Source organism: Oncorhynchus masou, chromosome 28 (genome assembly GCF_036934945.1).
Source record: "Oncorhynchus masou masou isolate Uvic2021 chromosome 28, UVic_Omas_1.1, whole genome shotgun sequence".
Lineage (NCBI taxonomy): Eukaryota > Metazoa > Chordata > Actinopteri > Salmoniformes > Salmonidae > Oncorhynchus > Oncorhynchus masou.
Genome location: NC_088239.1, coordinates 59691488 through 59703987, shown reverse-complemented (window position 1 = coordinate 59703987; position 12500 = coordinate 59691488). Strand labels below are relative to the sequence as shown.

The following is a 12500-nucleotide window of genomic DNA, read 5'->3' as shown; positions in this document are numbered from 1 at the left end:
TCACTGCCTGGTATAGCAACTGCTCAGCCTCCAACCACAAGGCACTACAGAGGGTAGTGCGTATGGCCCAGTACATCAACGGGGCCAAGCTTCCTGCCATCTAGGATCTCTATACCAGGCGGTGTCAGAGGAAGTCCCTAAAGATTGTCAAAGACTCCAGCCATCCTAGTCATAGACTGTTCTCTTTCTACCGCATGTCAAGCAGTACTGGAGCATCATGTCTAGGTCAAAGAGGCTTCTAAACAGCTTCTACCCCCAAGCCATAAGACTCGTAAACATATAATCAAATGGCTACCCAGACTATTTGCATTGTCCCCCCCTACCATGCTGCTACTCTCTGTTATTATCTGTTCATAGTCACTTTAATAACTCTGCCTACATGTACATATTACCTCAATTACCACGACACCGGTGCCCCCGCACATTGACTCTGTACCCGTATCCCCTGTATATAGCCCCAATATTGTTATTTACTGCTGCTCCTTATTTAATTATTTGTTATTCTTATCTCTTAAACATATTTCCATGGGGCAGATGAAAAAATTGCAGTTTTATAGCTAATCTCATGCTATTCTACACATTTTACAATGATGCCGAGAGAGTTTAGCATTTTTAGAGCAAATTTCCTGCAATTCTATTCATATTTGCATGGGGCAGAGAGAACATTAGCAGCTTTAATAGCTAATCTCATGCTATTCGGGGGCCAGGGGCGACATCCTTGTGGGGGCTGCGGGGGTTGTGTGGTACGCCAGTGGCACGGATAGATGCACACACACAGACACACAAGTCCACACAATATGAATGAACCCATTCACACAGCCAAGTTCACCCAGCATGATAACAAATACTTTTACACACAAAACAACTCAAAGGTGCAAACAAAGTGGCACAGCACTCATGCACATGCAAAACGTAATATCACATATCACATTTTCAGTCAGTTCAGTTCACACCCACATCTTGAACACAAAGCATGCTTTTCCCTTTTCTCTCTCATTCACCTTATCTGTGCCATCTGACACACACACACGCACACACGCACACACGCACACACACACACACACACACACACACACACACACACACACACACACACACACACACACACACACACACACACACACACACACACACACACACACACACACACACACACACTAGAATGGAGATAACCTTGACGGTTATCATCCACAGCTGAAGTTGTGAGGTGGTGCTCTGTCCACCTCTCAGGAGTCTGCCGAGGCCCTAATAAAAGGCCCTGCTGAGAGGAGCAGAGACGACACTCATCTAGATAAAGGTCTATACGTTTCACCTCACCACACTTCATCTCTCTAAGCACAGAAATCACTATTCCATGGTGGTGACTTGTTGCTATTCTGCAGCTGTTTGTCAAACATAAAGCCCCACAGGTCCCGTAAGGATTTGAATAGTTCAATATCTCAGATCAGATTTCACACTCAAAAGTTTTTTGGTGCGTGTGTGTGTGCGTGCGTGTGTGTGTGTGTGTGTGTGTGTGTGTATACAAGAGGGAAATAGCCACACCTTGTGTTTGGGGCTTGATAAGGTGCAGCTCCAGCTCCTCAGTGACTACAATGTAAACAATAGCTGTAATGACTTTCACATGTTGTTGCTGCTGGGGAGCGGCAAGTGGAATTCCAGATTTGTCTGTTACATGTTGTAATCTTGGGATAGCATCAGTTGATACCTACACTCTGAGGAGTGACATTCTGCTGTTGTCAGTGCTTTAAACTACACCAGTCAGAGAGACATAAGCAATGAGGTGATCATATCAGTTCAGCTTTCTTTCTCCTGGCTCCCAGAGGTAGGGAGCTCATTGTGTGGCTGTGGCTGGATTTGGCTGGGAGGGGGGTCATGTCAAGCTTCCCCCCAGGCAGGGTGACTCAAACCTGGGTGAAAAGGGGTTGAGAAACCTGGGCGTGTTCCGTGGTGGTGGTGGGTCGGGTAGAGGGAGAGAGAGAGAAGCGAAGACGAGGGGGAAAGGAGGGAGGGGTGGAAGTGGTGGGATAGATAGATGAAGACGACTGGCGGTGGATTGGCAGTGTGGAAAAGGGATTTGAGAGAGAAAGGGGCGAGCTAATGAGCTGGATTTGCTGGAGACTTGGCATTCCGCTCATGGAGCACTCTTCCCTGTAGAATAGCTGGCTGGAACTGAGCTTCCTGTCTGAGCCCTGGAGCGGGAATGAATGAGGGAGGGGAGGGAGAGAGGGGAGGAAAGGGGGTGGGGTGTTGGAAGGCAATAGAACAGAGGGAGAAGGAGCGGGTGGGAGGAGGGAGGCAGGTAGGGAGGGAGAGGGCGGGCAGCGGGCGGTGGTGGAATTGAATGCCGAGGAGCTGTGTTCTCACAGCCAGTGTTGCCATGGTTACCGGGGAATTCTGGCAAGTAGGGAAATTTCATTCACGTCAGTGTGAGGAAAGGGAGGGAAATATCAACAAAGCAAGAAAGAGAAAGATGGAAAAAAAAAAGAAATACACAACTGAAAAAGAAAAAAGATCAACCTCTGTGGGTCCTCCACCCCTCCCCTGGGCTCTGTCGCCTCCCTCCCTCCCTCCCTCCCTCCCTCCCTCCCTCCCTCTGTGTACGCACCCGTTGCATTTTGTTTGCCGCCACCCTGTAAGTAAACACAACACCCACTCACAAAGCTTCCTATCCCTCCCAATCGTTCTCCAGGTATGGTAGAGAACAAAGAACACTAGAGCTATCAGTAGCTGCTCCTCTTCTGGGAAGAAGGAATGAGGAGGGAGCCAGTAGTGGTAGGAATCAGATCCATCCACTACCCCACACAGGTCATCTGAGCTGGCTGCTGACATGGCAGGAACTGGAACTAAGCGCTGTCGACCTGACGACTCTCTTGTTTGCTGCTGGGCTGTCAGGACTGGCTTCTGCAGGTGGAGCCGCCCCGCCCTGTCTCTCCTCTCCTTGTCTCTCCTCTCCCTGTCTCTCCTCTCCTTGTCTCTCCTCTCCTTGTCTCTCCTCTCCTGACTCCCTGTGCGGCCACAAACACACACACAAACACACACACTGTCTCTCCCAGCGCTGACTAAATGAAGCTGACAGGACCTGACGGCTGTACAGAGGCACAGTGAGCACACACACACACACACACACACACACACACACACACACACACACACACACACACACACACACACACACACACACACACACACACACACACACACACACACACACACACACACACACCAGTGGAGGCTGCTGAAGGCAGGGCGGCTCATAATAATGGCTGAAACGAGGTTTCCATGTGGTTGATACTACTCCATTGACTTCATTCCAGCCATTATTATGAGCCGTCCTCCCGTTAGCAGCCTCCTCTGATGCACACACATAATGTAAACATGCATGCTGGTAGTGGTACTACCTCACAGTAGTCCTCATAGTTTATTCCACAGTGCCCCACAGTGGTTTCACCCACAGTTCCTCACAGTGGTCCTTGTATTTTCTTCCAGTTCCTCACAGTGGTCCTTTTAGTTTCTACCACAGTGCCCCACAGTGGTTTCATCCACAGTTCCTCACAGTGGTCCTTGTATTTTCTTCCACAGTTCCTCACAGTGGTCCTTTTAGTTTCTACCACAGTGCCCCACAGTGGTTTCACCCACAGTTCCTCACAGTGGTCTTTGTATTTTCTTCCAGTTCCTCACAGTGGTCCTTTTAGTTTATTCCACAGTGCCCCACAGTGGTTTCACCCACAGTTCCTCACAGTGGTCCTTGTATTTTCTTCCACAGTTCCTCACAGTGGTTTCACCCACAGTTCCTCACAGTGGTCTTTGTATTTTCTTCCAGTTCCTCACAGTGGTCCTTTTAGTTTCTACCACAGTGCCCCACAGTGGTTTCATCCACAGTTCCTCACAGTGGTCCTTGTATTTTCTTCCACAGTTCCTCACAGTGGTTTCACCCACAGTTCCTCACAGTGGTCCTTGTATTTTCTTCCAGTTCCTCACAGTGGTCCTTTTAGTTTCTACCACAGTGCCCCACAGTGGTTTCACCCACAGTTCCTCACAGTGGTCCTTGTATTTTCTTCCAGTTCCTCACAGTGGTCCTTTTAGTTTCTACCACAGTGCCCCACAGTGGTTTCACCCACAGTTCCTCACAGTGGTCTTTGTATTTTCTTCCAGTTCCTCACAGTGGTCCTTTTAGTTTATTCCACAGTGCCCCACAGTGGTTTCACCCACAGTTCCTCACAGTGGTCCTTGTATTTTCTTCCACAGTTCCTCACAGTGGTTTCACCCACAGTTCCTCACAGTGGTCTTTGTATTTTCTTCCAGTTCCTCACAGTGGTCCTTTTAGTTTCTACCACAGTGCCCCACAGTGGTTTCATCCACAGTTCCTCACAGTGGTCCTTGTATTTTCTTCCACAGTTCCTCACAGTGGTCCTTTTAGTTTCTTACACAGTGCCCCACAGTGGTTTCACCCACAGTTCCTCACAGTGGCCCTTGTATTTTCTTCCACAGTTCCTCACAGTGGTCCTTGTATTTTCTTCCACAGTTCCTCACAGTGGCCCTTGTATTTTCTTCCACAGTTCCTCACAGTGGCCCTTGTATTTTCTTCCACAGTGCCCCATGGTAGTCCTTGTAGTTTCTTCCACAGTGCCCCACGGTAGTCCTTGTAGTTTCTTCCACAGTGCCCCACAGTGGTCCTTGTAGTTTCTTCCACAGTGCCCCACGGTGGTCCTTGTAGTTTCTTCCACAGTGCCCCACGGTGGTCCTTGTAGTTTCTTCCACAGTGCCCCACGGTGGTCCTTGTAGTTTCTTCCACAGTGCCCCACAGTGGTCCTTGTAGTTTCTTCCACGGTGCCCCACAGTGGTTTAACGTGTATGGAAGATAATGGTTAAGGGCTTCTGATGAGTCAGTCTGTGGATGGATGTACATGTAGATACTTGTCTGTGGGTAACGTTCATCTATAGTCTGAGAAGCTTCTTGTGCTGTTGGCATGCATTGTAGTGTCCTGTGTGTCTTTGTGTTCTGTGTACTGTGTTTGAGTGTATGAACTGTGTTGATCTCACTGTAACCATCAGTTGCTAACCCATCTTCTCTTCCTGTATTCCAGTGGCTGAGGAGGGACAGTGGGAGTGTGGGCTGTCATACGAATGCCGGACCCTCCTGTTCAAGGCCATTCACAACCTGCTGGAGAGGTACAGTACAATGAGCTGCTTGGAAAACGCCTTGTGTCATATAGTCTGGATGTAAAGTATCACATAAAGTAAGCTGAATATTCCCAGTCTAGTTATTGGCTATTTCTGCTCATATAACAATTTCTTCTCCGACCAACTGGAGAAAGACAGAAAAGAATTCTGGCAAAAATACCAAACCACCAAATAGCTATAATCACATTATAACCTGGACTGAATCAATGACTCCAATAAACATTTCCCATCTGCTAAATGAACCAGGATATATTTGTTCTCAATTAAGTTAAACATCAATGATCATCATAAGGGGCAGGCTGAATGGACCTTATTACCTTGAGTCTACCTCCTCCTCTCTTCCAACTCTATACCTCTGCACTATATTGGATTGTCATGAAGCCTTCAATAGAACGTGTATCTCAAGGAACTGTGTAACTCCATTGATGTGAGATGTATGAAAATACATTTATTATATTCTCTATTCTTCCCAGATTGGGTACATGTGTGACAATCTCTATGCAGAATGTCTGTGTCTATGTGCATGTATGTTTGTGTGTTAATGGTCCTTTACCTGTGTGTGTGTGATACAGTTGTTTAATGTCTCCCATCCCCCAGGTGTTTGTTGGACAAGGACTTTGTACGGATCGGGAAGTGGTTCGTCAAGCCATACAAGTTGGAGGAGAAGCCTCTGGCCACCAGGTGAGCTAACCATCCTTCTCAATCCCACACACAACCTCCTCACAGCATCCCCGCCACGTTGTTCTGACACGGTGATAACTAGCGTGGCGTTAAGGGAGCGATGGGGAGCTCTGGGGGAGTGTGACAGACAGGCCGTGTGAATGGTTGCCGTGCGGCGGCTGCTCCCACCCCGTCTGGGATGTGGTGACACCTCTGGCTGCCTCTTGGCACCTGGCTGTGAGCCCCTCGGATCATGTCACCACGCTCGCAGGTGGGAACGGCTCGCTCTGTGAGACAGACGACTAGTCCGAAGTGTGTGTGTGACAGTGCAAGTGCTGGTCTGCCAGGCAGAGGAGGGGCTTGGGGCTGTGTGTGTGTGTGTGTGTGTGTGTGTGTGTGTGTGTGTGTGTGTGTGTGTGTGTGTGTGTGTGTGTGTGTGTGTGTGTGTCAGAAACTGACAGAGAACAAGCGCACAGGAGTGTGGCATGGTTGTTGTAGGGCATTTCCATGTAAAAGGAACCCATGAGCACCAACATGTGAAGTTCAGTAGAGTAGAGTAGAGTACAGTAGAGTACAGAACAGTACAGTAGAGTACAGAACAGTACAGTAGAGTACTGTACAGTAGAGTACTGTACAGTAGAGTACTGTACAGTAGAGTACAGTACAGAACAGCAGAGTACAGAACAGTAGAGTACAGGAGAGTACAGTACAGTAGAGTAAAGCACAGTAGAGTACAGTACAGCAGAGTACAGTACAGCAGAGTACAGTAGAGTACAGTACAGTAGAGTAGAGTACAGTAGAGTAGAGTACAGTAGAGTACAGTACAGTAGAGTGCAGTAGAGTACAGTATAGTGCAGTACAGTATAGTGCAGTACAGTAGAGTACAGTACAGTAGAGTACAGTACAGGTGAGTACAGTACATTACAGCAGAGTACAGTAGAGTAGAGTACCCTACAGTACAGTACAGTAGAGTACAGAACAGTACAGTAGAGTACAGTACAGTAGAGTACAGTACAGTAGAGTACAGTACAGCAGAGTACAGCACAGTAGAGTACAGCACAGTAGAGTACAGTACAGTAGAGTACAGCATAGTACATTAGAGTACTGTACAGTACAGTAGAGTACTTTACTGTACTATACCATACTGAACTCTACTCTACTGTGCTGTTCTGTGCTGTACTGTACTCTGTATACTTTACTGTACTATACTGTACTGAACTCTACTCTACTGTACTTTGATTTCTAAACTTGTGAAACAGACGTCTATGATTGGCTCAGTTTTGGTCCTGTCCTGACCAACCAAATTTGGTCTTGTTTGGGGTCAGAGCTCATTACAATAAAAGCAACGTGTAGAATAATACCCACATATGCAAAAGGATAGTGCATATTTCTACCCTTGTACCTATTCAGGATACATCACCATGAAGAGAATGACATTCGTATCCATAATTATACATTTCTGTATAGTACAGATCAGGGACTCATGATGAAATTCTGCTACGGTAATTCTGTTACCGGGTCTAAATCCACTTCACTTACTGTAGTTCAACCAGCTCAACAGCTCAAAGTCAAGGTGTCATGTCATGGCGGACCCCCCTTCTTTCTGCAGACATCTTCATTTGCGGCAGATCTTTTTGGAAAACGTGGCGATTTTAAAAACTGAGAGATTTTACTGAAATTCTGTCACTAAACTTTGCATCTGCACAGTAATGTTTTTGTAAAATGTTCAATCTATACTGTTAGAAGTAGTCCTTGTGCGTATCGTTGTTGGTTTCTTAAACTTTAAAATCACTGGTTTTTGTTTGTCATACATTTTAAAGTGAAATATCTGAGTCTCAACGCAATTCTGTTATCGTGGAATTGCCCTGTAGCTCTACTTGTTGCTTTGCTTGAGTTCGGTGTATTATTTTAGTTTTCTTTCAAAATACCCACTATGTACAGTAAGCTGGATATAATTCCATCTGTGCATCAATTAGAGACATATTCATATCTACTAGGTTACAGGAAACAATTAAGTCAAAGACACAAATCATCTAAAATATTGTAATACTGATATTGATATTAAAATATTGTAATATAGAGAGAATCGTGACATATCTTAAGTTGTTAAATAGTTACATTTTGAGAAAGTTGAGAACCTCTCCATATCTAGTAAGCCAAATGTGTTTTTAGGAGTGCGATCCTCTCCAATGTAGCTGTGGAGATTCCAGCCAGCGAAGAAGATGCCCGCTGTGGCACAATTCCAAAGGTGTTGAAGGAATCAAGTGTAACTCGTTCCTAGGTTAGGACACAGCATGCAGGAAATAGGAACGAGAGAGAGAGAGGAGAGAAGGCAGATAACAGGAAGACACGGGTGCATAAAAACATAAGCCCACTACTCAGCCTCTGTTTGTCGTAAGCGCTTTTAGAGCATCCTCTAACCAAACGAGAAATGAAGTCTCACAAAATAACACCGCCGTTGCCTCGCCGTCGTTTGAGCTACGGCAGCTCTATCAAGCAATCACAATTAAAGTGTGTGGGCGTCCTAAACTGTCATGGATGCGATGTCTTCTCTAAATCATGTCATCTTCTGCGCTGCGTTTAGTGTGAACATTGTCTTCATTGTGCCACAGTTTGCTTCAGTTTTTAATGAGTTTGCAGCGTGCTAATTAATTTGCCTATTAAGACGCCATTGTCTTTGCTTTGACTGTGTAGAGAAAAAATTGTGAGAGGGAGAGGGGAAGAGAGAGGGAGAGAAAGAGAGATCGAAAGGAAGAGGGAGGGAAGGGGGAGTCATTGAGAGATCAGTCAGCTCAAGTGTTGATGCAAGGTGAGGAGGAGAAGAGGGAGAGAGGAGTGAACTGAGGAGGAGAAGAGGGAGAGAGGAGAGAACTGAGGAGGAGAAGAGGGAGAGAGGAGACAACTGAGGAGGAGAATAGGGAGAGAGGAGACAACTGAGGAGGAGAATAGGGAGAGAGGAGACAACTGAGGAGAAGAAGAGGGAGAGAGGAGAGAACTGAGGAGGAGAAGAGGGAGAGAGGAGTGAACTGAGGAGGAGAAGAGGGAGAGAGGAGACAACTGAGGAGGAGAATAGGGAGAGAGGAGAGAACTGAGGAGGAGAATAGGGAGAGAGGAGACAACTGAGGAGGAGAAGAGGGAGAGAGGAGACAACTGAGGAGGAGAATAGGGAGAGAGGAGTGAACTGAGGAGGAGAAGAGGGAGAGAGGAGACAACTGAGGAGGAGAATAGGGAGAGAGGAGAGAACTGAGGAGGAGAAGAGGGAGAGAGGAGACAACTGAGGAGGAGAATAGGGAGAGAGGAGAGAACTGAGGAGGAGAATAGGGAGAGAGGAGAGAACTGAGGAGGAGAAGAGGGAGAGAGGAGTGAACTGAGGAGGAGAAGAGGGAGAGAGGAGAGAACTGAGGAGGAGAATAGGGAGAGAGGAGAGAATTGAGGAGAAGAAGAGGGAGAGAGGAGACAACTGAGGAGGAGAATAGGGAGAGAGGAGAGAACTGAGGAGGAGAAGAGGGAGAGAGGAGAGAACTGAGGAGGAGAATAGGGAGAGAGGAGAGAACTGAGGAGAAGAAAAGGGAGAGAGGAGACAACTGAGGAGGAGAATAGGGAGAGAGGACTGAACTGAGGGGGAGAAGAGGGAGAGAGGACTGAACCGAGGAGGAGAAGAGGGAGAGAGGAGACAACTGAGGAGAAGAAAAGGGAGAGAGGAGACAACTGAGGAGGAGAATAGGGAGAGAGGACTGAACTGAGGGGGAGAAGAGGGAGAGAGGAGACAACTGAGGAGAAGAAAAGGGAGAGAGGAGACAACTGAGGAGGAGAATAGGGAGAGAGGACTGAACTGAGGAGGAGAAGAGGGAGAGAGGAGACAACTGAGGAGAAGAAAAGGGAGAGAGGAGACAACTGAGGAGGAGAATAGGGAGAGAGGACTGAACTGAGGGGGAGAAGAGGGAGAGAGGACTGAACCGAGGAGGAGAAGAGGGAGAGAGGAGTGAACTGAGGAGGAGAAGAGGGAGAGAGGACTGAACTGAGGAGGAGAAGAGGGAGAGAGGACTGAACTGAGGAGGAGAAGAGGGAGAGAGGAGTGAACTGAGGAGGAGAAGAGGGAGAGAGGAGTGAACTGAGGAGGAGAAGAGGGAGAGAGGACTGAACTGAGGGGGAGAAGAGGGAGAGAGGACTGAACTGAGGAGGAGAAGAGGGAGAGAGGACTGAACTGAGGAGAAGAGGGAGAGAGGAGACAACTGAGGAGGAGAAGAGGGAGAGGGGAGAGAACTGAGGAGGAGAAGAGGGAGAGAGGAGACAACTGAGGAGAAGAAAAGGGAGAGAGGAGACAACTGAGGAGGAGAATAGGGAGAGAGGACTGAACTGAGGGGGAGAAGAGGGAGAGAGGACTGAACTGAGGAGGAGAAGAGGGAGAGAGGAGTGAACTGAGGAGGAGAAGAGGGAGAGAGGAGTGAACTGAGGAGGAGAAGAGGGAGAGAGGACTGAACTGAGGAGGAGAAGAGGGAGAGAGGACTGAACTGAGGAGGAGAAGAGGGAGAGAGGAGTGAACTGAGGAGGAGAAGAGGGAGAGAGGAGTGAACTGAGGAGGAGAAGAGGGAGAGAGGACTGAACTGAGGGGGAGAAGAGGGAGAGAGGACTGAACTGAGGAGGAGAAGAGGGAGAGAGGAGTGAACTGAGGAGGAGAAGAGGGAGAGAGGACTGAACTGAGGAGGAGAAGAGGGAGAGAGGACTGAACTGAGGAGGAGAAGAGGGAGAGAGGAGTGAACTGAGGGGGAGAAGAGGGAGAGAGGAGTGAACTGAGGAGGAGAAGAGGGAGAGAGGAGAGAACAGAGGAGGAGAAGAGGGAGAGAGGAGACAACTGAGGAGAAGAAAAGGGAGAGAGGAGACAACTGAGGAGGAGAATAGGGAGAGAGGACTGAACTGAGGGGGAGAAGAGGGAGAGAGGACTGAACTGAGGAGGAGAAGAGGGAGAGAGGAGTGAACTGAGGAGGAGAAGAGGGAGAGAGGACTGAACTGAGGAGGAGAAGAGGGAGAGAGGACTGAACTGAGGAGGAGAAGAGGGAGAGAGGAGTGAACTGAGGAGGAGAAGAGGGAGAGAGGAGTGAACTGAGGAGGAGAAGAGGGAGAGAGGACTGAACTGAGGGGAGAAGAGGGAGAGAGGAGTGAACTGAGGAGGAGAAGAGGGAGAGAGGAGTGAACTGAGGAGGAGAAGAGGGAGAGAGGAGAGAATTGAGGAGGAGAAGAGGGAGAGAGGACTGAACTGAGGGGGAGAAGAGGGAGAGAGGACTGAACTGAGGGGGAGAAGAGGGAGAGAGGAGTGAACTGAGGAGGAGAAGAGGGAGAGAGGACTGAACTGAGGAGGAGAAGAGGGAGAGAGGACTGAACTGAGGGGGAGAAGAGGGAGAGAGGACTGAACTGAGGAGGAGAAGAGGGAGAGAGGACTGAACTGAGGAGGAGAAGAGGGAGAGAGGACTGAACTGAGGGGGAGAAGAGGGAGAGAGGACTGAACTGAGGAGGAGAAGAGGGAGAGAGGAGTGAACTGAGGGGGAGAAGAGGGAGAGAGGAGTGAACTGAGGAGGAGAAGAGGGAGAGAGGAGAGAACAGAGGAGGAGAAGAGGGAGAGAGGAGTGAACTGAGGAGGAGAAGAGGGAGAGTGGGAGAGAGCTGAGGAGGGGAAGAGGGAGAGAGCTGAGGAGGAGAAGAGGGAGAGAGGAGAGAACAGAGGAGGAGAAGAGGGAGAGAGGAGTGAACTGAGGAGGAGAAGAGGGAGAGAGGAGAGAACAGAGGAGGAGAAGAGGGAGAGAGGAGTGAACTGAGGAGGAGAAGAGGGAGAGAGGAGACAACTGAGGAGGAGAAGAGGGAGAGAGGAGTGAACTGAGGAGGAGAAGAGGGAGAGAGGACTGAACTGAGGAGGAGAAGAGGGAGAGAGGAGTGAACTGAGGAGGAGAAGAGGGAGAGAGGACTGAACTGAGGAGGAGAAGAGGGAGAGAGGACTGAACTGAGGAGGAGAAGAGGGAGAGAGGAGTGAACTGAGGAGGAGAAGAGGGAGAGAGGAGTGAACTGAGGAGGAGAAGAGGGAGAGAGGACTGAACTGAGGGGGGAGAAGAGGGAGAGAGGAGTGAACTGAGGAGGAGAAGAGGGAGAGAGGAGTGAACTGAGGAGGAGAAGAGGGAGAGAGGAGAGAACTGAGGAGAAGAGGGAGAGAGGACTGAACTGAGGGGGAGAAGAGGGAGAGAGGACTGAACTGAGGGGGAGAAGAGGGAGAGAGGACTGAACTGAGGAGAAGAAGAGGGAGAGAGGACTGAACTGAGGAGGAGAAGAGGGAGAGAGGACTGAACTGAGGAGGAGAAGAGGGAGAGAGGACTGAACTGAGGAGGAGATGAGGGAGAGAGGAGTGAACTGAGGAGGAGAAGAGGGAGAGAGGACTGAACTGAGGAGGAGAAGAGGGAGAGAGGAGTGAACTGAGGAGGAGAAGAGGGAGAGAGGAGAGAACAGAGGAGGAGAAGAGGGAGAGAGGAGTGAACTGAGGAGGAGAAGAGGGAGAGAGGAGAGAACAGAGGAGGAGAAGAGGGAGAGAGGAGTGAACTGAGGAGGAGAAGAGGGAGAGAGGACTGAACTGAGGAGGAGAAGAGGGAGAGAGGACTGAACTGAGGGGGAGAAGAGGG

General features: G+C 48.9%; 1 protein-coding gene across 6 annotated transcripts in view; it reads left to right on the top strand.

Moving 5' to 3' along the window:
- The window catches only part of LOC135517985 (mediator of RNA polymerase II transcription subunit 13-like), a 121877-nt gene that overhangs the window by 52732 nt on the left and 56645 nt on the right, over window positions 1-12500 (top strand). For all 6 annotated transcript variants that reach the window (XM_064942780.1, XM_064942783.1, XM_064942782.1 and 3 more), the window contains exons 3-4: window positions 5085-5169; window positions 5779-5862. In XM_064942780.1, coding sequence (XP_064798852.1) covers window positions 5085-5169; window positions 5779-5862 — 169 coding nt within the window. The remainder of the gene's footprint in view (window positions 1-5084; window positions 5170-5778; window positions 5863-12500) is intronic.